A 25,152-nucleotide genomic window follows, 5' to 3' on the forward strand; every position below is an offset into this window, starting at 1 on the left:
ACAAATTATTTTTCGTTTACAAATATGTCGTCTGGGTCGTCTTCATTTTTAGCATGTTTATAGTCCTTTTATCTTTTCAAGTAGATTTCCAACAAAGAATGATGATGTTGTGTGCAAATATGAACAATTGAACTTGTGATTGTGGGTTAAATTCATTGCTTAAACTTATTTTATGAGGATTACACACGTGCATGATTATTACACGATTATTACTTGGTAATGATGTACTGACACACTAAATGGATAATACATGAATATTTCTTTTTGATATACACTAGTAACATGGATGGATGGATCACTCGCCCGGTGGCCTCGGCACGGGCTGCCACCCGGCGCACAGCTGCACCACCTCCTTGAGCGCCGGCGACGCCGCCTCCATGGTCCACCTCTCGTAGTACTCCTCCGGCCTGAACACCGCCGCGTCGCCGCCGTCCACCAGGCACGGCCGCGCCCCGTTGAGGAAGGCGTCCCCCTCCGACCTCACCCACCCGGCCTCCGCCTCCTCCCGGTCCGCCGCCCTCTCCGGCACGTACCTGAACACCGCCTTCCTCTCCGCCCCGGCCTCGTACACGTTGCACTGCGACGCCACCTGCGCCTCCACCCCGGCGGCCACCGCGTAGATGCCCCACCCCCTCGTGTAGTTGTTGTACAGGTGCGCCCTCCCGAACCGCACCCGCGGGTGGCGCTGCCGCGTGCCGTCGAAGAAGCAGTGGTGGACGGTGACGCGGATGCCGCGGTCGCCGGTGTGGGACGGGTCGGCGCCCACCAGCATGGTCTTGTCGTGGCGGGAGAAGCGGCACCGGGAGACGGTGACGTCGGTGCTCCCGCGGGTGATGTCCACGAGGCCGTCGTCGCAGTCGGCGAGGCTGCAGCGGTCGATCCAGATGTCGGCGGAGGAGGGCTTGATCTGGATGGCGTCCACGTCGTGGCCGCGCCCGCCCTCGATCTGGAGGTTGCAGACGATCACGTGGCGGCACTCCTTGAGCTGGAGCCCCTTGCCCAGGAGGCGCACGCGCTGGCCGCGCCCGTCGATGGTCTTGTGGGAGGTGACGCGGAGGTAGGTGCGGAGGTGGATGTCGCCGGAGACGTCGAAGACGATCCAGAGCGGGCCGTGGGCGCGGCACGCCTGGCGGAGGGTGCCGTGGCCGTCGTCGTCGAGGGAGGTGACGCGGTAGAGCGGGCCGTGGAGCCCGCCGATGGCGCGGCGGCCGAAGCCCTCCGCCGCGCCGGCCAGCGCGCGGAGGGTGCGGTCGGCGTCGGCGTACGGCATGACGGGTCCTCCTCCTCCGGCCGCGGGGTGAGGCGGGTGGTGCATCGCGGAGGCGGAGGGGGCGTTGGATTCGGCAGGTGAAGGAGGAGGGGGGAAGGGGGAGGAGCAGGAGGCGCCCATGGCGGCGCTAGATGGCCGCGCCGCCGTGCCGTGCGGTGCGGATCGGATCGGATTAAAACTAAACCAACGCGACACAAAAATGTTAGTACTAGCTCAAATTTGGATCTGAGATCTGACCAAACGGAGAGAAGCGGTGCGGCGGTGATGAGGCACGGCAAGCGAGAAGGACAGTGGTGGCGTCGGTGGAGAAGCGGAGTCGAAGGGAAGACGTGCGGCGTGGCGGAGTACGGGAGAAGAGGCACTCTGGTAGTAGAAGATGACCTCGGCGTCGGCGTTGACGACGCGGCTGTGGTAAAGCGTTACCAAAATTAGGTACACTGCATTATGGAGTGGCCAATCCGCCGGCGTGGTCTGTCTCGGTTGGTCACCGATCGGTCGCCGTCTATATTCGTGATGTTGTCTGAATTGCAATAGTGTCTGAAGATGATTTGCAATAGCGGCTGTGTTCTTTTGAGGGGTTGCCTCCTCTTGGCACGCAAAAGGAAACGACGAGTTAAACGTATGGTTAATCAAGTATTAGCTGGATTGATATAATATTTTACAGCAACTTTTTTATAAAAACGTATCGTTTAGCATTTTCGAAAGTTTGCGCGTGGAAAACAATAGAGCCTTAGTCCATTTTATATGTTAGGTTGCTCGAGGAAAATAAAGAAATAAGTCTATTTTGTGTGATCTTTTGCTACTTTTTATATGTTAGGTTGCTCGAGGAAATTAAAGGAATAAGTCTATTTTGTGTGCCTGATCTTTTGCTACTGATTAAGGCTGTGTTCTTTCCCTTGAGTTCCCAACTCATCTTACTCGTTTTCCGCGTGCACACTTTTTAAACTGATAAATGGTGCGTGTTTTGTAAAAAGTTTATATATGAAAGTTGCTTTAAAAATCGTATTAATCCATTTTTAAGTTTTATATAGCTAATACTTTATTAATTATGCGTTAATCTATAGCTCTGTTTTGCGTGCGGAGGGGAGGGGTTCCCAACTCCTCCAAAAGATCACAACCTAAATCAACTCTCTCAACCATAAAACCAGGTATAACGTCTTCCCCGTCTTTCACAAACCAGTGTGACTTCTTCGGTAGTTTAGGAAGTGGTTTTTCTAGCATGGCAAGTTAACCATGGTAGACTTGCTGAGTCAGTAGGTGGGGTTCCACTTGTCAGGGATCGATGGAAGAAATTCTTCTCTCCTCTTCTCTTCTTCGCTCCTCTTCTTCCTCACATGAGCGCGACCGAGCGGAGCTCCCGTGTCGTTGAGTTGTCCACCCCTATCGTCGTTGCTGCAGCGGCAGCCCTAGAAGAGGAGGAGAACTACGATAGCGGAAGCACCCACAACAACGGCAACATCCGCATGGAGAAGCCATGGAAGGAGACCAAGTAGGTGTGGATCAGCGGGCCGCCCTCGCACCACTCTCCTCCTCCACCCCCGACACCATTGTCACCGCTGTCGTACCAGTGCGCATGGGCTACAAACGCCGATGGCTTCGCGTCCGCATCCACCGCGTGGTGAACGTCCTCTACCATCCTCCTTCACCCCTACCCTAGACGCCTTAGACAGCCACATCCATAACCTCCACCACCAGTAAGAGAGGGAGAGATGTTGATGACACCATAGCACAATGCCAGATCCAGAGAAATGCTGACTAGGCCTAGTTAGGACGAAGAGGATGAGATGAGGAGGAAGTTGCTCATATGTGGGTTACACCTGCTGACTCAACACGTATACCACGATCAACCTGTCATATCAGTAAAAACCGCTTCACATCATCGAATGAGTCTATTTGCACCGTTTTTTAAAGATGGGGAAGACATTATACCCTGTTTTAGAGTTGAGGGAGGCGATTCAATCTGCATTGAAGGCAAAATAGACTTATATTTCCGAAAAATAAAAGAGCAACAAGAAGGAATAAGTCCACTTTGACTCCCTTAAAAGTGACCCGAATCTAATCCATGACTCTAAACCGCAAAACAGATATCTCGACCCCTGAATTATTGAAACCGGTGCAATTTGACTCCCTTGGCGGTTTTGGAGGGTGGTTTCATTGACGCGGTGGTGTTGACCTAGTCTGTTGGGTTGACGTGGCGCTTAGGTGGCATTTGAATTAAAAAGTATACGTGGGACCCATTTGTCATTCACACACATAAAAAATGTGGGGCCCACTGACACATGTCATCCTCTCTCTTTCTTCTTCCTCCCCTCTTCTTCCCTTCTCTCTTTCTTTCTCTTTCTCTCCCCTTCGGCCAGCCGCGGGGACCACGGGCTGGAGCGGCGGCGGATGGGGGCCAAAGTGGTGGCGACCAGCGGGAGCTGAAGCAGCGACAGTGGTGGGTTGGAGCTGATGCCCCAGCTCGGGCAGGTGTCCACTCAGGTCTCTCCCTGGCACCCTCGGGCCACGCCGGCACCTAGCTCTTGGACCACCGAAGCCGTCGACCGCCATCCCTCCGCTCGATCTTCTCGGCGTCAGCGTTGTCGTCGGCGCTGTCGTCCTCTCCCCCCTCCTTACCAGCCATCGAGCTGCTTGCTGCTGCTCCAGAACCCGCCGTCAGCTCCAGCCCACCACCGCCACTGCTCCCATCGCCGCCGCCACCGCTTCAGCTCTTGCCGACCGCCACCACTCTGGCCCCCGCCCACCGCCGCTCTAGCCCGTGCTCTCCGCGGCCGGCCGAAGGGGAGAGAAAGAGAAAAGAAAGAGAGAAGGGAGGAAGAAGGAAAAGAGAGGATGACATGTGGGGCCCACATGTCAGTGGCCCCCACATTTTTTATGTGTTTGAATGACAAACGGGTGACGCATATACGTTTTTAATTCAAATGCTACCTAAGCGCCACGTCAACCCAATAGACTACTAGGACAACACCACCACGTCAGTGAAACCGCTCTCCAAAACCGCCAAGAGAGTTAAATTGCACCAGTTTCAATAGTTCGGGGGTCGAGATATCCGGTTTTGCGGTTAGGGCCATGGATTAAATTCGGGTCACTGTTAAGGGAGTAAAAGTGGACTTATTCCCAACAAGAAATAGCCCCACGAAACGAGCCCAGAAAGCCCAGTAACCAAACCGTCCCGTCCCTTCCAGAAAACCACCGGCGGCACAAATCGCGGCTGTCCCCGACGACGACGACTCCGAATTCGGGAGGACCGAAGCGGCGCAGGCTCCAATCTCCATCTCCACCTCGTGAAGCAGGAGACTCACCGCTCCCGACGGAGAAGATGGCCGGCGGCAGCTGCGGCGGCGGCAGCCGCGTGAAGGTGGTGGGGCAGGTGGAGCGGGTGGTCGGGGCGACGCTGAGCTACGCGGAGTTCGTCGACCGCTTCATGAGGCCCAACCTCCCCGTCGTCCTCACGGGCCTCACCTCCTCCTGGCGGTCCTGCCACGACTGGACGCTCGCCGCCGCCGCCGACCGCCGCGCCCCCGACCTCGACTTCCTCGCCCGAAGCTTCCCTTCTCCCCTCGTGCAGGTTAGCACCGCCCGCCAGTGTGCTCCTCGTTGGCTCGATTGCTCATTGAAATAGTTAAGACGCAGGCACGGGTGATGTCGGTCGGTTTTGTCGCAGGTTGCTGACTGTTCCTCGAGGGAGTTCTCGGACCAGAAGCGGCTCGAGATGTCGATGCGGGAGTTTGTCGACCACTGGGCTGCGAGTTCGAGCAATGGGGATTCTGATGGTTCCCTGCTGTACCTGAAAGATTGGCATTTTGTGAAGGTCTGACTAGATTCCGCAGCATGTGTTATGTTGGCTTTTGTTTGCTGAATTTGTGGTATCCTAACATTATCTAGGTTTCTTCTTGCGATCATATTAAGTGGCAGTGTCAGAAACTGCAATCGTATTTGCTATTAGTTTGGGCCGGGCAGACGTGAGATTTAGTCATGTATAACATAATTGTTGCTGTATATCTGTTTGTTTTATTTGTATGCCACAAAATTTTCTTTAGCAACTGAAATTATTAGGACCAATACAGTACAGTTTTAAAGCACATGATATTACATAGTTTCAACACTGAAGTCTATTCCAATTTTGTAGCCTTTTAGGCTATAGTCTATAGAGTAATATCAGTATGAGTTAATTCCACATGTGGTATATGCCTGTGCTTATAAGATTGAACTCTTCCTTTGATAGCTCCAACAATGGAGTGTACTGAATGCAATATTTTATTCTATTCCCAATTGATAATTCATCCCCTGCTCAATGTGGTTGATTTTGTATTGTCTTGACCTTCCAGGAGTACCCTGGTTATGTTGCATACACCACACCAACATTCTTTGCCGATGATTGGCTCAACATGTATCTTGATAGTCATCCTATACATCGAGATTCTGACATTGCCAACCATACAAATGAAATAAACTGTGCTGACTATCGGTTTGTTTACATGGGACCAAAAGGTAAGCTCTGTTTTAAGATTCTACTTATGTGTTGTTCTGAGCTTTACATGTATGACATTGAGGTGTTCTTTCTTCCGTGGCTATGAACATGATCACACATTAGATGTTACACTTCAATTTACTATCTTTCTTGTATTGTGATTTCATCTTCTACGTAGGAACTTGGACTCCTCTTCATGCTGATGTTTTTAGGTCATACAGCTGGTCGGCAAATGTATGCGGCAGAAAACTATGGCTCTTTCTACCACCATCACAAAGTCATTTTGTATTTGATAGGTAATTATTGAGTTGGATGCTTCTTAGAGTTGTGTTTCACTGTTAGATGAATTTTGTCAATTAGACAGCTGTCACTAATAAGAAAATTTGGAAATTGGTGATACTTCTTAGCAGCAATTGTTTCCTGTTTTCTTTGATGTAACATAATTCAAGAATGGCAACTCATGTTTTAGATAAGACATTAAATTGATCTTTTAGGAAATACATATATGGCATTATCTGGCTCTTTGCAACTATAAGAGTGAATTATAAGTTAGTTTTCTTTTCATGCAACTAGTATGCTTGATTCTTATGGATGTAAAGCAAATTTAAACAAAGGATAAAGATAAGTCTGTTTATTTCATAACTGGTGTGAGCTATTTCTATTCACTTAGAAGTGATAACTTCCTTCTGAAGTTTAACAACCTCAGCTTGGTAGTTCTGAATGGTGGATAAGTCTTAAAGAGTATGACCTGGATTTTGCCAAAGAACTTGCATAGTTTACCTTAATTTGCAGGCTTATCACATTTGTAACGTACCCTGTCTTTGTTGCAATGTATAGTTTCTGCAATCTATTAATAGCATCCATATGTAACTAATTTTCATTTGGCAATTTATCATGGAGTGTGATCTTGATTTAATTCTTTTGCTCTGTGCTGCCTGTTGTTTTTCCATGCTCACTTGATGAAATAGTACTGTCTATTGTTACCTAATTGGTGATTGTTGATTATGCCATGTAGGAACCTACGATCTTCGGTCTATAACATAAATGATGATGTTTCTGAAAAGCAGTTTCCTGAATTCAATAATGTATTTTCTCTCAGCAATACTTATTTTGAAAAGTTCATTTTGTAGCTCCCCCCCCCCTCCTCCCTGTGGTTTAATATTTTAAATGTTCCTTTTGTAGACTAAATGGCTAGAGTGCACTCAGGAGCAGAATGAAATCATTTTTGTGCCTAGTGGGTGGTATCACCAAGTCCATAACCTGGTAAATGCCTTCATCTTCAGTTCTTCACCACATGTTGATGCATTTGATATAATTTCAATGTTGGATTAGATCTGGGCTGCAAATGATAGCCGCCCTAAAAACAGAGTGAGAAGTAGCAAACCTGACCATTGAATCAGATTTGTTTTATTAAGATTAAATATAACTGCTGAACTGTCTGAAAGATCCCCCATAATTACTATAAATTCACTCTCACACCCTTCCAATCTTCCACTTCACAATAACATAAGCAATCTGTCTTGATCTAAACAATTAGATTTTGACTGAAAACTTGAAGGTGAGTTCTCATTATCCTATTTCGAGGATGGTCTGTACTAGATGTATCCAGCAGGAATGGATGTGGGTTTGCCTTCTTGTTATTGAATGACCACAGTTCAACTTCAACTATTATTGAACTGAAATATATTTTATGGTTGAAACTGTGTGCATCTTTAAAGTGGGATTGCTCAGCCTATACCAATTTATGGTGATTGAATCATGTGGGTCTGATCCCTATGACTGCAATTGGTGACCAACCAGAGCAACTTTTTGCTCCCAAACAAATTTCTGATGTCACTGTAACTCAACTTGAACTGCCTTTGAAATGGCAGTGAGGCACTCATTCATGCCACTCTACTCTTTGCATCTTTGCCGTTGGACTTTCTATTAAGGACCCCAGACACCCGCAACTGTCAGGAACTTATGAGTTTGTTCCCTTTTGCCATTTATTACAGGAGGATACTATATCAATAAACCATAATTGGTTTAATGGCTACAACCTTCATTGGGTGGTGAGCACGTAATTGTACAAACTTCATTTCAATAGCTATAGCATTTTTTTTTCTAACATTGTACACACTATAGTGGAACTTGCTTCATGAAGATTACAAGGTAGCAAAAGATTATATTGAAGACATTCGGGACATATGTGACGATTTTGAGGGACTATGTCAACGCAACTTAGCAGCAAATACAGGTAATGTTCTAATCATATGAAGAAACATAACAAATGACATACTTTCTGATAACATCATGTTGGGTTTCTCATTTCAGGCATGAACTTCTATGACTTCTTCGTCTTCATAACACGTTTTGCTTTAGCCAATATAGTTGAGCTTTACCATATTCAGAATCCAAAAGATACTGACTTCATTTCAGCCGAAACTGCTAACCACTTTGTCTATAATCTCATGTCGATCCGTGATGTTGCATCAAAAATGGTATCTACAGAAGCTTTCAATACCGAGAATATTTGTAATATCTCAGAACAAAACCGGAGTGCTTTCTCTGATATCATAAAAATATTGGAAGAAGAGAGTTTCAGAAGGTTATTGGTGGCGTTGTCAAAGGCATATAATTACATAGACAGAGGACAAAAAGATTGTCTCAAAATGAAGGATTCAAGTCAGAAGGGTTGTTTGTCAGTAACCTGCTTAAAACCTGACTGTAATGTTGTTGGTGACATTATTTCTTTCATGCGTGAGATTCATGGACCTATGGATTTGGTAACACTAATTGATAGTGCTCTCTCTGATAGATAGTTATAAGCTTACCTGGCACTGTAAACTTATGTTTGCACCGTTGCATAACCTATTTCTTTAGGAACCCTGGATACTTGACCACTGTTAAATGCTCACACCCTCTGCATTCTGGAAGGATAGCTAAGCATGACATTCCCATTACCATCTTGCTATTCTCAAATCTGGTATCGCAACCTTCATCTTTGTAGATCATATTTCACAGTGTGAAGGATGGGTAAAGAGTACTGTACCATCTGACAGTAATTATACTGTGAAAATTTCTCATGAAGAACAAGTTGGAAATTAAGAGTACTGTATCCGGCGGGCTCCACATATTTTTTCACACTTCTGTCCGAGCGTGTCGCCCTCCCATGGGCGGCTCAGGAGGTGACGACCTCGCCACCACCCCTCTCCCCCTCCTTGCTCCGCCGTCGGCAAAGCCGTGCGGTCGCAAGGACCGCGGCGGCGAGGCTTCGCCCACCTCGCACTCGGACGGCTAGGGGAGCTGTTCGGGGCGGTGGCAGTGGTGACCGTCTAGATCCACACTGTTACGGTCAAATCTGGCGGGGCGACAGCTAGCGGTGGGGTTGAGTGGTGGTGGCGGCGACTGAGCTCATGCCATGGCGGACTACCATGGCGCGAGGTTAGGCTAGGCCATGGCACGTGCTGGGGCGCGAAGCCGGCGCATGGGAGGAGGTGTAGATGCGGCGGGCCGGCATGTGTACGATGACGACAATCGAATGTAGAAGTGGGGAAGGAGGAGACCGGCGACTGTGCCTGCAAAGGAGGGAGCGGCAGGCAGTAGGCCTCCCCGCGGTTGTGGATCCGGCGGCAGCGCCACTGGATCTGTTCGAGGATGCGGCAATTTGCAGCCCCCAAGCAAGCGACGAAGACCAACCCTCACCGTGGTCACTGTCATCGTCGTCATCTTCATGAGCTACTGTCCTCATCACGGTCGCCGTCGTCTTCCTGAGCTACCGTCCACGTTGCGGTCGTCGTCGAGCCCTTCACTGGACCGTCCTGCTGTCGCCGTTGACCTCACCGCTGCCGCCATCGTCGCCACCTTCGCCTTCACCTCCGCTGCTAGGGTTAGGTCGAGAGGACAATGGTTTGGCTCGACCTGGTTCAGCTGATTCGATTGGTTTAGTGATTCAACCAGGGGGCAACTAGGTCTATTAAGTCACAAAAGGGCTTGGAGTGTAGAGAGTGGTATGATTCGAAAATTAGCTGATTTATAATCGCATGTTTCTAATTTAATGAATAGTAGTGGTATTTTTCAAAAGCGACGAAGTTATAATGGCATGGATCCAATTAATCCATTCTTTTTTTTTTCACAAAACTATCCTAGCTTTTCTTTAATCTGGTTGTTAGATTCCAACTATTTTCCTCAAACTTTCAAACTTCCAACTTTTTCGTCATATCAAATGTTTGGACATATGTATGGAATATCAAATGTGTACAAAAAGAAAAACTAATTGGACAGTCCGACTGTAAATCGCAAGACTAATATTTTTAGCCTAATTACGTCATGATTAGCCATAAATGCTACAGTAACCTACATGTGCTAATGACGGATTAATTAGGCTCAAAAGATTCGTCTCGCAGTTTACAGACGGAATCTATAATTTATTTTGTTATTTATCTACGTTTAATACTTCAAATGTGTGTCCGTATACTTAAAAAAAATTTAGACGGGGAACTAAACACGGCCTCTGTAGCTGTACCGATCAAAGAACTCAAAAAAGAAAAAAAAAAGTCTGCCTGTTCTCCTTCTCTCTCCCCTTCGCACCTGTTCACCTCTCCGGCGACGAGATGGTCCCAACCTGCAGCCTGTCCTCGATGCCTAGCGAACACCGCCGGCCGCGGAGACCTCGGCTCCGGAGGCGGGGGATCTTCCTGTGTGCCCCTCCAGTTCCAGCGCGGGATCGATCCGGTCGTAGGATCTGGCGGCTCTCGTCCACGCCCTCGTCGCCGCCGGCTGCTAGCTACAACGTCCACGAATCTGGCCGTACGCCCTCAAATCCAAACGTTTGAATCCTTGATTCCATCTTATCTTACGTTAATATATGTTGACCCCGGAAATTATCTCAGTTCTTTTTATGCATTTGTTGCAAATTACACTAACCAACTAATCTGGGCATTCTTATCTAGTACTCCAATAGTGCCGTTCGTCTCCATCTCATACCATCCAAAGTTATGGTATTTTTGAAAGGGTGGAAAAATCTGTGCTATTTTTGGTTCAGGTGAAAAAGGGTCTCCATCTTTTTAACCACCTTAAGCACTTAGCGTTGAAGGTGCCCTAACAACGTGTCGGTGGGATGTTAGTGCGCCAGTGGGATGCTAGTTGGCGACAGACGCTCCGTTAGCTGGCGACCTGCCGTTCTGTTCTGTAGTGCCAACTTGTTCTTTTTTTTTGGTTCAATTTTTAGATATAATAAGACTTCTACATAGAGTAAGTGCACATGCAAAACGAGACAAATTATTAGCATATGATTGAATTTTAATTATTTAAAACTTAAAAATAGATTTATTTGATTTTTTATAACAACTTCTATGAAGAAATTTTTCGTACGAAACACACCGTTTAGCCGTTTTGAAAAACATGCTAACAGAAACCGAGAAACATTTATGCCATTGGAGTTTAGAACGGAGCCTAATACTGATACTAAATTGCCATGCTGTCGGAAAGTAGGTGTAGCTGGTTAGCTTTTTAAATAATGTGCGTCTCCAATCTCAATCTCAATTCCTTCCGCACATGGCCTCCACCAAAACAATCTACAATAAATAAAGAAGGCAAACTCACCTGCAGATATCCACTTCTACTCTGTGGAGATCTGAATCAAGCACACTGCACACTGCACACACACAGAAACCATGGCGGAGGGCGTTGTAGGATCGCTGATCGGCAAGCTTGGTGCGGCCTTGGCGAAAGAGGCAGCAACCTACGGCGCATCGCTGCTCTGCCAGGAAGTCTCTGCTCTCAAGCGTCTCTTTGCCCAGATCCGGGACGTCAAGGACGAGCTGGAGAGCATGGAGGCCTACCTCCATGGAGCTGAGCGGTTCAAGGACATCGACGAGACTACTGGAAACTATGTCAAGAAGATCCGAGGGCTGGCTTTCGAGATCGAGGATGCTGTTGACGAGTTCACCTACAAGCTGGAGGACAAGCATGGGGGATTCACTGCCAAGATGAAGAAAAGGATCAAGCATGTCAAGGCATGGCGTCGTCTCGCACTCAAGCTGCAAGACATCAAGCAAAGGCTTAAAAATGCCGACGAGAGGAAGATCCGTTATGATCTGAGTGGGATTGAAAAGAATGGTCACTCTAAATCCCCTGAACAATCTTTTCAGTTTGCGAGGGAAGAGGATCTTGTGGGGATTGAGATAAATAAGGAGTTGCTGATGCAGTGGCTTGTGGGTGATTCGGAACAAGGGTGTAAAATTGCAACAGTTTGGGGGATGGGAGGTGTGGGAAAGACCACTTTGGTTTCCCAGGTGTACAAGACTGTGAAATTGGATTTTGATGTTTCTGGATTCGTGACTGTCACAAACAGCTACCAGTTTGATGATCTATTGAAGAAGATCTCCACAGAGTTCGAAATTCCAATCGACGCTGATAACATTGCAGTGGGAAGCCTAGTTGAGAGCATTCATCACCATCTGCAAGGTAAAAGGTACATTTTGGTTCTTGACGATGTTTGGCAACCGGATGTTTGGTTTAAGCTAAGGAATGCGTTTCCTACTGAAAGCACTGGTCGGTTTATTTTCACTACTAGAATGCAGGAAGTAGCATTGCTAGCAACTAAAAAATGTACAATTGAGTTAGCACCGTTAGATGCACATTGTTCATGGCAGTTGTTCTGCAAAGAAGCATTTTGGAACGCTGACAACAAAACATGCCCTGAGGAACTACAAGATATAGCTTCGATGTTTGTAGATAAGTGTGCTGGCTTGCCCATTGCCATTGCATGCATAGGCCGCTTATTATCCTGCAAACACCCGATATACTCTGAATGGGAACATGTGTACAAGGACTTAGAGCTTCAGCTCACCAACAATGTGATCCTTGATGTTGATATTGTTCTGAAAGTCAGCTTGGAGGATCTTCAACGTAATTTGAAGAACTGTTTTTTGCACTGCACAATATTTCCAGAAAGTTATGCATTCAACAGAAAAAGATTAATCAGACATTGGATAGCAGCTGGATACATTCAAGAGGTAGGTAGCAAAACAGTAGAGGAAGTGGCAGAGGGCTACTTAAATGAACTTGTAAACAGAAGCCTGTTACAGGTAGTTGAGCGCAATCTATCTGGTCGAGTTCGCAGGTGCCGAATGCATGACATAATCCGTTTACTTGCCCTCAGAAAATCGAAGGAGGAATTTTTTTGTCAAGTTTACAAGGGCTCTGAGGCATGTTCAATCGAGAATACACGTCGTTTATCAATCCAAAATGTAAGTATTCAACACCTTTCTGGATCAAGTGCACCATGTCTCCGATCCCTCCATGTTTTCAGTATTTATCGGAGAATTGATTCGCTGGAGGCTTTCCTCAAATCATTCAAGTTTCTGTCAACGTTGGATCTTCAAGGTATTTCAATCAAGAGGCTACCTAAGATTGTTTTTGACTTGTTTAATCTACGGTTCTTGGGTCTTCGCAAAACATATATCGAGTATCTCCCAAAAGAACTGAGTAGGTTACAGAATTTGGAAGTCCTGGATGCTTATGATTCTAAGCTATTGATTCTTCCAGTGGAAGTGGCCACACTTTGGAAACTGAAATATCTATATGTGGTAAGAGTTCCAGAGGGATCTTATGATAGAGTTCTTGCTTTTGACGGCCTCCAAGTGCCTATGGGTATCTGTAATTTGATTGACTTGCTGGCCCTGCAACTTATCGAAGCTAGCACTGAGGTTCTGCGTCATATTGGATGTTTAACCAAGTTAAGAACCTTTGCAATCGGTAAAGTTAGAAATGAACACTGTGCAGATTTGTGCGACGCAATCATGAGAATGACTTGTCTTGTTCATATTACAATCATTTCAGCTGATGAGAAAGAAGTGCTACAGTTAGAAACACTTTGTTTACCTTCTACTATTGCAAAGATTGATCTAGGGGGCAGGCTAAGCAAGGAATCCATGTCACAGTTGATCTCAACCAGTTCAAACCTCGTTAACCTTACTGAATTAAACTTGTGCTTCTCCAAACTCAATGAAGACTCTTTTGCTTGCATCTTGAATTTACACAACTTAGTTGAGCTTTATCTTTCAAAGGCTTATGACGGAAAGGAACTAATCTTCCATGCAACATCATTTCCGAAACTCAAATTACTAGCAGTATGGGATGCTCCTTATCTCAGAAAAGTTGCAATCCAACAAGGTGCGCTACAAAGTCTTGTTAGGCTATGGCTAGCTGATTGTCCAGAATTAAGGGATGTTCCTGATGGCATCGAGCATCTGAGAACCCTTGAGCATCTGAGAATTAAGGGAAGTTCAGATGAGCTCTGGAGGAAGCTTGAGATAAAAGGAAAATCGAACAAACGCAATGAAGATAGAATGAAGATCAGCCATGTCAAATGGGTCGAAATTGTTTAGGAGAAATGATCAAGAAAAATGTGGTGAACTAGACAAAACAAACAGGTGAGAATGTTAGAGCAGATCATATAATCTTGAGCATCCAGTTATTCTCTTTATTTTTCAGTACACGCATCTAAAACTAGCAGTTTGTTTTGTGCATATAAGGGCTGGCTGGAAACAGTCCGGAGTACCGGAATTCAGTTAGCCCATATAGGCGTTTTTTCAGATACTTGTGACCGAGCTTTGAGCCACGCTTGGGATGGCACGCATGTTGGGTTAACTGGTCAATCTTTTGCATGTAACTGCCCACGTTCTGCGCTGATAAAAGGAAGAGAAAAAAAGGCAGAAAAGCTGCTGAAGTTGGCAGCACAAAATCCTGTTTTGCTCTGTTCTCGTTTCTTCAGTTTTACTGATCACATACGAAAATATTCAGAGTGTGAGCGAGTTCCAGAGGACGATCTCGGTTGATCATTGACAGAGAAAACATTATAGGTACACAGTACATATGTTCTGTATGCACGCATCAGGTACATCTCCTGAAACTAAACCATCATTTTTTTCTTAACGAACACCTAAATATTTTGTACATATATTTCCCTACAAAAAAGAATCATTCAGAACTTGATGTCCATCCTCTGCGCATTGAGAGTATTACATCCTCTGACCAATCGAGTATAGGATGGAAAACCTCTATTTTCTTTTTCTCGAAAACATAGGAGAACTGTGTTTCATTTTTTTTATTAAGAAGAAAGAAATATTTACAAACAAGTGATCTGGTACTCTTTAACTTCCATGGAATCTGGTACTCTGCCATTAGTCATCCGCACCTGAGGTGGCTTCACCGTCGCTGCTGTGGAGGTAGATCGCAGACGCACGATGGGAAGCAGCGGTGAGGCGGAGGAAAGGGGCTGACGCAGAAGAGGGATGCGGATATGGGTGCTGACTGCTGAGAATATGGGACTCAACTCAACTTCCTCAGAGGACGAAACTGCCCCTCCATAACGACGTTTACTCTATTAAGTTACTATCTATAAACCGGATGAGACTCCCTAACTTTGTGCAGTTTGCAGTTGTGGCACTGACATATGGGCCAGACACATTTGGCCCACATGTTAGTGCCACAACTGCAAACTACATAAAGTCAGGGGATCTGTTTCCCTATAAACCATCCATGAGCTTTAATACTCATGCAGTTTATTTTTTGAGGAGCATAGAAGCACTTCTCTTTAATTTGTTCAATGATTAGTACTAATGAACCCTGACTTTTCATCAATCTTTTCCTACCTTTCCTACAGTGTACTAAATTTATTTATCTCCAAACTTAGCTTGGCAAACCATTTTTTTTGTTATTAATTAATAACTAATATCCTTTTTATTCCTAGCGTGATTGTTAAAAAAACATATCGATGATGACTTAGTTATTCCAGTAGTAAAGCGTGGGGAATCACCTAGTTGGTTTGATGGCTACAACCTTCATTGGGTGGTGAGCACGTAGTTGTACAAACTTAATTTCAGCAGCTATATATAGCATATGTTTTTTCTAACATTGTACACACTATAGTGAAACTTGCTTCTTGAAGACTACAAGGTTGCAAAAGATTATATTGAAGACATTCAGGATATATGTGATGATTTTGAGGATGTTAACTCAACTTAGCAGCAAATAAAGGTAATGCTCTAATCATATGAAGAAACAAAACAAATGGCATGGTTTCTGATAACATCATGTTGGGTTCTTATTTCAGGCATGAACTTTTATGACTTCTTCGTCTTCACAACACGTTTTGCTTTAGCCAATATAGTTGAGCTTTACCATATTCAAAATCCAAAAGGCCCTCGGTTCAACAGAAACCACAAACCACTTTGTGTATAACCTCATGTCAATCCGTAATGTTCCATGAAGAGTGATATCTACAGAAGCTTTCACTGCCGAGAATATTTGTAACATCTGAGAACAAAACCAGAGTGCTTTCTCCGATATCATAAAAATATTGGAAGAAGAGAGTTTCAGAAGGTTATTGGTGGCGATGTCAAAGGCACATAGACACAGGACAAAGTGATTGACTCAAAATGAAGGATTCAAGTCAGAAGGGTTGTTTGTCAGTGACCTGCTTGAAATCTGACTGTAATGTTGTTGGTGACATTACTTCTTTCAAGCGTGAGATTCATGGACCTGTGGATTTGGTAATACTAATTGATAGTGCTCTCTCTGATGGATAGTTATAAGCTTACCTGGCACTGTAAACTTGTGCTTGCACCATTGCATAACCTATTTCTTTAGGAATCCTGGATACTTGACCAGTTGACCACTGTTGAATGCTCCCATCCTCTGCATTCTGGAAGGATAGCTAAGCATGACATTCCCATTACCATCTTGTGATTCTCAAATCTGGTATTGCAACCTTTATCTTTTAAAATCATTTCACAGTGTGAAGGATGGGCAAGAGTACTGTACCATCTGACAGTAATTATGTTGTGAAAATTTCTCATGAAGAACTAGTTGGAAAGTAAGGAGCTAATTGTTGGTCAGTGACTTGCTGTCTTGGATATGTATTTCAAGGTGAATCCACTGAAGGTGACACATTGACATACTGCTAATACTTTCAGAAAATGACCTCAAATGTTTCACCATAGAAGATAGAAAATACTATGTTCCTTCTTTATGTTGTTTTAGATGCGTACAGTAAAACATCAAAGTCTCACTAACATTTTTGTATTGGAGACCGTGTCAACGTCCTAAGCGACATATAAGAAAAAATGATGTTGTTTTTCTTTTTCTTCCATGGATTATACTGATTTTGTTTTAGTTTGCTCTTTTCTTTACCTTTTGTTGTGCTCCCAGCAACCAAATGGAAGTTCTTGATGATGCAGCATGAAGAGTGTCTGCATACCAATAAATGCTCTCAGCTGCTGTTGTTATGTTAGGCTGCTAGCAAAAATGTATTGGGTAAAACATCGATAACTTCTTTGCTATTCAATAAACATGCAGCTTATAGCCAACAGTGCAATGATTTTTCTCTTGATAATCTCTGTTGTATAATGATGTATTTATGTGAAATTTATACATCTTAAACTCCTAAGAGAATTCCAATATGAACAGCAAATCTTATAAATGCAATCTGCTAAAAAGATCGTTTTTCCTATTCTTTTTTTTTAAAAAAAAAAATTGTGGCTTGTTTTGCTGTGTTTTTGTTCTAAAATTCTTTACTACAAAAAAATGCTAACAATCCATCATAATGTCTAACTGATAACTAGTTGTTACTCCTTTTTTCTTATGGGAAAACGGATCATTTCCCATTGCTTAGACAAACACTATGATGATGATTTGCATCTTATCCTGTGACAACTGATGATGTAGCCGCAGAGGCTGAAAACAACACATAGGAAAACTGTAGAAAGAAAAAGAAGAACTGATTGTTTTGTTCTTTAATTTATATAAATTCACTGTGCAGTTGCACAGTCCTTAAGGATATCTGTGGATATGAATGCCAGAAAACAACAGGTTTCTGTCATTAGTAAAATTATCTTCAAAACCGGGCCCGTTCTTTCTGATACACACACATGCATGACCAGTAAGTATACGTCCTGTAAATCAAAACCGTTTCGTATTGGATTGGATTGTTGCTGTTGGAATGGCATGGCCTGTAACCTGGAAGAAGATTGTCCGGTGTGGTATGGTAGCACTGGACCGCTGATTGCATTGGTGCATGTCAAATTATTGTCTGTCAGATCCATCTGGGGACTAAGTAGCAGCAACAGCAGCAGCAGCAGGTATGCTTGTCTTTGTATGCACTGCACATCTGTTGGCTGTGTCTCCTGTTTGTGCTGTCATCTTTGTTCAGCTTTCCAGTGCCACATTATGCCTTTGTCTACCAGATTGTTAACCATGCCAGGAGGCTATCATGCATACTGTCTTCTTTTTTTTTTTATACCACTAACATGGTGAAAGAAGGCAGAAGAACAAGAATCACTGGGAGAAGTGGAGGATACTTCTCAAGTGTTCTCTTCATGCCGGCAGCCTTGAACACTACAGAGGAAGGCCGCCTCGGTTTTCGCTGTTACAGGTTAGTCATTTTACTGATACTGTATTTTTATAGCTGTGACTTTTGTTGCACGAGACCTAAATAGTTTACTTTGGGCAACTGTGCATGTAATTTACTAGTTACGTTGTCTTCTCTACATTCACCAGTTTGAAAGTTTCCTCACTCTACTAATAATATTGTTACCCTAATGGTGCAACCTCCAAGACTCCCAACACAAACTGTGTTGTACATCTCTTTCAGACTTCACACCTTTTGTCTGTATATCAGCAAAACCCAACAGAAAATGTGTTCTAACATCACTGTTAGTTTGCATGTATAATTCAAAGGGGTGGGCTTTATTTTATTACAAATATAATCAAATAGTTTGTCACTTTCTCTTCACTTAACTAGCTAATTAAGCTTCAACATTTCTCCTTTGGCAGTTACTTTGCTGAACTGAACTGTTACGATCACCTGCTAACAATTGCAGCCGTTTCTCACTGCCGAGTGTGGCTTGTCGATCGTTCTCACACCACATGCTCCCATCAGCAAGGGACAAACGGTGTCCTGCTGCAATCCTGCTGAAATGAACTCCAGAAGCTTAGCACTGAAACACAGATTTTTCAGTGGCTCGCTCACTTCCCGGTGTCTGGCTTCTTCAACAGCGTACGTGCAGGCTCCAGCCTGCAGCAGCTGCATGTACTCTCCCTCCTCTTCTCTTTTTTACCCTTTACTGCTTTCGGTGATGGCCATGTTCTCCTACAGAGTCATCTGTTAGCTAGGGATGATAAATGTGGCGGTAATTTGGTCAGTTATCGGACTTATCGAGCCGGTATGCGAATCGAGAAACGGTTCGGTAAACTAGCCGAGTTCTAAATGGAACCAGTTTGGAATTCAAATCCCTAGCAAAATGTATTCGGAGTTCTTCGGTTCCAGTTGATAACAGAGAGGTAATTAGGGTGAAAACGGTATGGAAATCCCTAACCATACTGAGACTGTTTCAGTAGAAATAAGATTAAAAACAGTATTATTTTCGACCATTTCCGTTTCTACCTATATGTAAAATTTAATTTTTCTGATTTTTGACAACGCGGAATTCATGTTGTCACTAAATAATTAAATTCATAAATAATAAAAATCCTCGAATTTACCAAGACCGTTTCTGTAAAATTGATATCGCTTCGGACCGTTTTCATCACTAGCATGGTTTTGGGAGCGGTATTCGCTGACTGGATGAATGGTTTTGTATACCATGCTGGTACATAGTAGCTGCATACTTGGAGTAGACGGGTGAGTGGTCCAGGCAAAACGGATTGGATGGACGGATGGGGTTTGGGATTAGATGCTTCTGCTTTACTGCAAATGCATCATGGATGAAAACGTGGACGTGAAGGAAGGGACAAAATGCTTTGGGGGAGAAAAAAGAAAGAGGGGAAAAAAATTATAGACCTACAGTCTCTAGGGACAGCATAGTATTCATGCTAGTTCCATCGTTTGATAGAACTGTATATATTCCCTTCTCTTCCCTATATTTCTCACTTTCATGGGGACGAATGCAATTGATTAATTACACCTAATAGTAATAATAGTGTTGAGAGCCCAGATCGAGGTGGTTAGTATGCTTGATTGCTTCTTGTGCTTCTAATGGTAGTGATGTGTGCTGATTGCTCGAGGTGATATTGCTTAGCGTTTAAGCTCGGTACATGCATTTTTGTACTACCTTTGGTTTTTTGCACTGTTTCCTACAATGATGTTTCCTCTTATGTTTCTCTGAACATTTGAGTCGGATCCAAGGAAGGAAGAAGGTGAATGATGTGTGTTCTTCTTTTGTTTCTCTAAACATTTGAGTCGGATTCATGGAATGAAGAGAAGGGGAATCGTCTTTGTTGCGGTGGTGGTAGTGTTGTAGTTGCATAACTTATATAAATTGCATCGTCCATATTTATGCACTTACAGGACCTCTCCAGATTGAGGGATTTTTATAGGATTTTCAAAGGAATATTGTAGATAGGAAATATTTCCTTTCAGTGAAACAAAGGAAAATTTCCATCCACTCCTATCTTATTTTTTTTCCATTTTCTATGTTTTTCCTCTATCTATCCGTACTGTGTTTTTCAATAATCTATTTTATTAGACATGCATTCCCCCGTATTTCTATGATTTTTCCTATTTCTACATTTTTACAGTATTGTGATGGGAATAAGCCCATACATGTGTGTTTGTGCTTTTGGTAGGAAATTTAATGAGCAGTTCTTTTATATTTAACTGAAAAAAAAGAGACTTAACTCAAAGGAGGGAAAGAGCCGCTTATAAAATTGACAATGCTTGTATATACTACCAATTTGACTACATTGTTGAGGACTACAACACTTGTACAACCCACAAACTAGCTGATCAACCTTTGCTAGCCTTACATCCTTTGGCCTCAATCGGCACCTCATCACCTCAACATTTCAGATCATCATCAAAAATCAAAAAAGAAACCACCATTCTCCCTTTTGAGAAACCAACCTTTGGTAAAAACTAAAAAAAAAAAAAGACCACCAGATCCATATTTTTTTTAAAAAAAAGAAGAAGAATTGAAGAAGAAGAAGAAATCTATCAGCATGGCTAGGTGCACTTGACGTTCTTGCCGGGGCCGCCGTAGTAGAAGTAGTTGCCCCAGACGGCGTTGACGCCGCCCTGGATGTCGTAGCAGTCGGGGTGGTCGGCGGTGACGTGGAAGCCGGCGGCGAGGGGGACAAGGCTGTTGTCCCAGTCCACCACCTCCAGGTTGCGGAAGTAGGAGGCGCCGCCGAACCCCTCGCCGGCGAAGTGCCCGCTCCCCATCTGCGTCGCCGTGTGCGCGCCGCCGTCGGCCCTCGTGTTCACCACCTCGCCGCCGAACTGCACCATGCTCGCGTGCGACGCCAGGTGGCTGAACAGGAACGACGGCCAGTACCCCACCAGCTCCCCATTCCCGAACTCCAGCCACCAGTTCCCGTGGTTCGGATCCTGCGAAATACATTTTTTCGCCATCGTTTTTAATTAAGTTGTATGCACCGGCTAGTTCGTCGTCTATCATTTCACGAGAAATCGGTCATCTGTATTTGTTGTTAAAAACTAAGTTGTATACACTGACCAGTTCGTTTAGTGTCAAATGGTATAATATTCGTTAACAGTTCACGGAAAATCCGTTATTTCTCTTTGTTTATTAAAAATTAAGTTGTATGTACCGATCAATTCAATAAAGTTGACGAACCGGTTATACCATTCTACTACAGTTTCTACTCATTCACATTTGGCACTAGTGAAATGAGGGAATTGGGACGGTGAGGGTTAAAAGGACGATGGTTTGCTGATGTCCCCTGCAGCTGGTCCTGGTACATGCTAACATGCATATCATGTTTTCAGGCCCAATCGACAGTACTACTCTATCTATGACCGTGACTATCCAAGAGTGTACATATATGTCCACATAGGATGCCCAACTATTTTGTTACTCTTAATAAATGCTACTCCTAGTAGCATCTGCTTCGTTCCAAAAGCTGTGAAGTAACTCCTCTAGCTACTCCTACACCTTCTTCTAAGGTTCAATACAAAGATGCCACTGTTAAACTACAACTGAAGCGAGAGGAAAAGGCGATGCATACTATGCTGCTTTAAAGTGTCAGACTGACAGTGCAATGATGAGCAATGCGTGCTGCTGTCCTGGATGGAGCAGCAGATGCAGATGCCGGTCAAGAGCCAAGAGCGCTATAGCGTCAGTTATTTCAGGTTGGTGGATGAACACCAAGCACGGCTCAGAGACTTCAATAAGGCATACGATGGAAAACGCAGAGGAAGTTAATTGCTAACTAGTAGTAGTAGAGGATTAAATTTGGATATGCGGTTAGATTTTGACTAGTTTACCTTCCAGACGAGCAAGCTGATGTCGAACTGGCCGCCCTTGTAGCCGGACGTCGGCGAGATGGCCGCCCCCATTGCGATCCTGCTGTTCGTCTGGACGAACCCCGAGCAGAGCAGGTTGTAGCACCCCGTCGTCTGGTACGCGTCCGTCTGCTCATAATTTAATATGGTATCAGAGCCTATTTAAATAAGAAGATTCGAATGCGACGAAAAAAGAAAATGCCTGTTTTACCGTCCAGTAGGTGAAGAACCTGGGAGAGTTGTCCCCGTACAGCTGGGGGCTCACCTGTCAGAGACACAAGCGAATGTCAGCTAGTACGTACTAGTGAGCTCCTTGGTTCTGTCATGAAAATGGAAGGAAGTACTCCCTCCATATTATAACAAACAAATCAAAGATGAATTTTGACACATCTTAATAATACAAATCGGAACAATTCTTTATCCAGATTTATAGTAATAAGATGTGCCGTATCCTGGTTTATGTTTCGAACAGAGAATGTAACAGTGGGGAATTGGAGATGGGAGAGATGTGGACCTGCCAGCCGGCCTCGATGGTGTTGAGGTCGTTGCCGAAAGAGCCGGCGATGACCCAGATCTGCGAGAGGCTGAACTCCTCCGGCGTGCTCACCTTGGGCGCCCACACGTTGATGCTCGCCTTCGCCCCGTAGTACTCCTCCCCGGCCACATACCCCACCGCGTGCTGCCACACCCCCAACTTAAATTTCAGTTAATCAATGCACTTAATAACCCATCTAAAATTAATCTGCAGTTAATTGCAGTCAAGCAGGCAGCTGGGATGGATAGAGAAATGAGATAGAAGTAGTATACTCCTATTTGGGATCAATGCTGATGCAGCAATGGCGACAAAAGCAGTCAACCGAATGGGGTCAAAATCGGTGAGGTTAAAAACTGGTCACTGCCTGACTCTGAAATCTGAATGTCCTTGCGGCGGTTATCGTCATCGGTGTAGATTGTACGTTTTTTTTTTATATATTCTCAGCCATATGACGTGACACTTTCAGCTAGTCTATTTGTCGTCAGCTGCTCAGATATACAGAAAGAGAGAAAAAAAAGGGGACAAAAACAAACTCTGGTACCAATCGGAGATATGCAGTGCATATGTATTTCGAGCGCTATTTGAAAGGAGGAAAAATTCGAATTGAAAATAAATGAAACTGGTTTTGGAATTTTGAACAACTTTATTTTCATATCAAAATTGAAATGATTCAAGAACAGAGAGCTATTAAGTACTAGGAAATGATGCAATGCCATGTAGATAATGGCTGAACGAGAGGAAAGAGGAAGAATGGATTCTTTTTCTCCCTCTTTTCAAAATCGAAATGGTTCAAGAACAGAGAGAAAGAGTAGTAGAAGTATGAATTAACTATGAAATAATGCAATGCCGCCATGGAGTGAAATAAATCGAAGAAATGGATTTTTCTTTTTTTTGTTGTTGTTGTCGAAGAAATGCTGACCTCGTGGCCGCCGGAGACGGAGTCGCGGCGAACCCTCGCCGTGGGCGCGCGGCCGAACCTCCTGACGGAGCTGGCGCGGAGGACGTCGGCCTCCGTGGTGCGCCTGATGGGCACCGACCCCTCCGGGCACGACGCGCCGCCGGCGGACGACGCCCACAGCTGGACGCCGGCGTCGCCCGCCGCCGTGTCGTTCGGCCCCGGCCGCGGCCGCCACCCCCTCGGCCTCTCCGGCGGGCCCCGCAGCGGCCTCTGCCCGCGCAGCCTCGGGTGGTCGAACGCCGGCTGCAGGTGCGCCGCCACGCAGTCGATGAGGTCGCCGTCGGGGCTCTCGATCGTCCGCACCGCCGGCTTGTTCACCCGCCGCAGCAGCGCCTGCACCCTCCTGTACCTCCGCAGCTCCCGCCCCGCCCGCAGCGCCGCCGTCGCCGACGACGACGTCTCGTTCGCCGCCGCCGCCTCCGCAGCAGCAACAAGAACCAGCACCACCACCGCCACAAGCAGCGACGAGGCAGCTGATGACGCCATCAGCAGCAGTGGAGCTTCTTCTTCCTCCTCCTCTCGCTGACGATGCCGCTCCCGCGCCAAGATGAATACATCGATCGGCAGGCTCCCTCCCTCGAGCTCGGAGTACACACTCACTGACACTCTGAGTGCTTCTTCTTGTAGCAATCTCTGCTTCGCCCAATGAAGAAGAAGACGCAGACGACGACGCAGAAAGCAAGCAAGCAACCAATCTGGAGTGAGGTAGCTGGGAAAACCGCCGTCTAAGCAAAGGTCTCGGCGACCAAGGCGAAGCTAAGACTCACAACGGCAGCAGCTATATACCACCACTGGACACTGGCACTAGCACTAGCTAGCACCAGCTGGTGATCATCATCTTGCTCATGGCTAATCAGGAGAGAGAGATCGAAATCAAGATGATGAGAGAGTTAACTAGCAAGCTAAGCTAAGCTTAAGCTAGGGGGGCCGGGCCGACAAAGCATGAGGCTTTGCAGCATGAGGCAATTGAGTGAGTGAGTGAGTGAGATACAAGAACAATTATTATAATTTACTACTACTTGAGAATTGAGAGGAGTGGCTTTTGGGAAAGGGGCACCCTGCCCAACCCCAAGTGGCCGGCCATGGCAATGGATTGCTACTGCTACTGCCTTGCTTGGGCTCAATTGCTCACTGCAATTGAGTACTCCTCCTTGTACAAGAATTTTTTTTTTTTTTGCAAAGGAAAAAAGACATGTAGTACAATGGCTTTACTGTAAAGCAGTTTACATGTATACTTGTACAACATCATACAGGTTTGGTAGAGCGTGTATGGCAAAGGCCCATACCCCCCCCCCCCCCCTCTCGAGTATTTTCTGCATCTGTGTATGTGCTACTGCTTGTACTGATGTGGTGTTCTTCTTTGACTGATGAGATATGCTAAGATTGTTCTCAATAAAGAAAAAAAAAGATATGCTGAGATTGACATGAATGGAGTCGGGCCATGATGAACAGGTTGGTAGTAGACTTTTTTTCTTTTGCAAGCAAATGCAAAGCATGTCTACCTACGTGCATTTCTCTTCAAATCTGAGCGCCCTGTAATGTGTGAACTAGGAGATGCACTAAATTGGAATGCTCAGACTACACTCAAAAGGCTTCTAGTAGAAATTTTCACATTCCTGACAAGAGGGAGAAT

The 25,152-nt window shown here is 45.1% G+C and overlaps 4 protein-coding genes across 8 annotated transcripts; 2 read left to right on the top strand and 2 right to left on the bottom strand.

Annotated features, from left to right (window-relative positions):
- Positions 1-127: 127 nt before the first annotated feature.
- Positions 128-1,654, bottom strand: LOC4326883 (putative pectate lyase 21). The gene has a single exon (XM_015763401.3). The coding sequence runs from the start codon at positions 1,388-1,390 to the stop codon at positions 296-298; it is 1,095 nt and encodes a 364-aa protein (XP_015618887.1). The 5' UTR covers positions 1,391-1,654; the 3' UTR covers positions 128-295.
- A 2,829-nt stretch (positions 1,655-4,483) lies between these two features.
- Positions 4,484-8,694, top strand: LOC4326179 (arginine-specific demethylase JMJ20). The gene is made up of 9 exons (XM_026022943.2): positions 4,484-4,838; positions 4,935-5,081; positions 5,599-5,761; positions 5,920-6,037; positions 6,757-6,826; positions 6,924-7,004; positions 7,736-7,792; positions 7,866-7,977; positions 8,055-8,694. The coding sequence occupies exons 1-9, from the start codon at positions 4,590-4,592 to the stop codon at positions 8,540-8,542; spliced, it is 1,485 nt and encodes a 494-aa protein (XP_025878728.2). The 5' UTR covers positions 4,484-4,589; the 3' UTR covers positions 8,543-8,694.
- A 2,638-nt stretch (positions 8,695-11,332) lies between these two features.
- On the top strand, positions 11,333-16,873 carry LOC4326180 (disease resistance protein RPM1). Of its 5 annotated transcripts, none has more exons than XM_066309203.1 (5): positions 11,333-14,158; positions 14,242-14,622; positions 15,478-15,578; positions 15,657-15,764; positions 15,841-16,873. In XM_066309203.1, the coding sequence occupies exon 1, from the start codon at positions 11,396-11,398 to the stop codon at positions 14,111-14,113; it is 2,718 nt and encodes a 905-aa protein (XP_066165300.1). In that variant the 5' UTR covers positions 11,333-11,395; the 3' UTR covers positions 14,114-14,158; positions 14,242-14,622; positions 15,478-15,578; positions 15,657-15,764; positions 15,841-16,873. The 5 variants fall into 5 exon arrangements, with proteins under 5 accessions (XP_066165300.1, XP_025882161.1, XP_066165301.1 ...); XM_026026376.2 differs by having other exon boundaries at positions 14,261-14,622; XM_066309204.1 differs by lacking the exon at positions 15,478-15,578.
- Positions 16,874-20,424: 3,551 nt separating this feature from the next.
- LOC9266670 (protein neprosin) lies at positions 20,425-24,628 on the bottom strand. The gene is made up of 5 exons (XM_015774179.3): positions 23,481-24,628; positions 22,541-22,705; positions 22,238-22,291; positions 22,009-22,155; positions 20,425-21,111 (listed from the first exon to the last, which is right to left on the bottom strand). The coding sequence occupies exons 1-5, from the start codon at positions 24,003-24,005 to the stop codon at positions 20,728-20,730; spliced, it is 1,275 nt and encodes a 424-aa protein (XP_015629665.1). The 5' UTR covers positions 24,006-24,628; the 3' UTR covers positions 20,425-20,727.
- Positions 24,629-25,152: the final 524 nt, after the last annotated feature.

Source organism: Oryza sativa, chromosome 1 (assembly GCF_034140825.1).
Source record: "Oryza sativa Japonica Group chromosome 1, ASM3414082v1".
Taxonomy (NCBI): domain Eukaryota; kingdom Viridiplantae; phylum Streptophyta; class Magnoliopsida; order Poales; family Poaceae; genus Oryza; species Oryza sativa.

Bases quoted from the DNA above. Each gene is read 5' to 3' on its own strand.
- LOC4326180 (XM_066309203.1), top strand. From the start codon at position 11,396: ATGGCGGAGGGCGTTGTAGGATCGCTGATCGGCAAGCTTGGTGCGGCC.
- LOC9266670 (XM_015774179.3), bottom strand. From the start codon at position 24,005: ATGGCGTCATCAGCTGCCTCGTCGCTGCTTGTGGCGGTGGTGGTGCTG. The intron at 22,292-22,540 runs GTCCACATCTCT...TGTCTCTGACAG, and splicing joins CCATCGAGGCCGGCTGGCAG to GTGAGCCCCCAGCTGTACGG. The intron at 21,112-22,008 runs GTAAACTAGTCA...TGTATTTCGCAG, and splicing joins TCAGCTTGCTCGTCTGGAAG to GATCCGAACCACGGGAACTG.
- LOC4326883 (XM_015763401.3), bottom strand. From the start codon at position 1,390: ATGGGCGCCTCCTGCTCCTCCCCCTTCCCCCCTCCTCCTTCACCTGCC.
- LOC4326179 (XM_026022943.2), top strand. From the start codon at position 4,590: ATGGCCGGCGGCAGCTGCGGCGGCGGCAGCCGCGTGAAGGTGGTGGGG. The intron at 5,762-5,919 runs GTAAGCTCTGTT...TCTTCTACGTAG, and splicing joins TGTTTACATGGGACCAAAAG to GAACTTGGACTCCTCTTCAT. The intron at 6,827-6,923 runs GTATTTTCTCTC...TTCCTTTTGTAG, and splicing joins AGTTTCCTGAATTCAATAAT to ACTAAATGGCTAGAGTGCAC.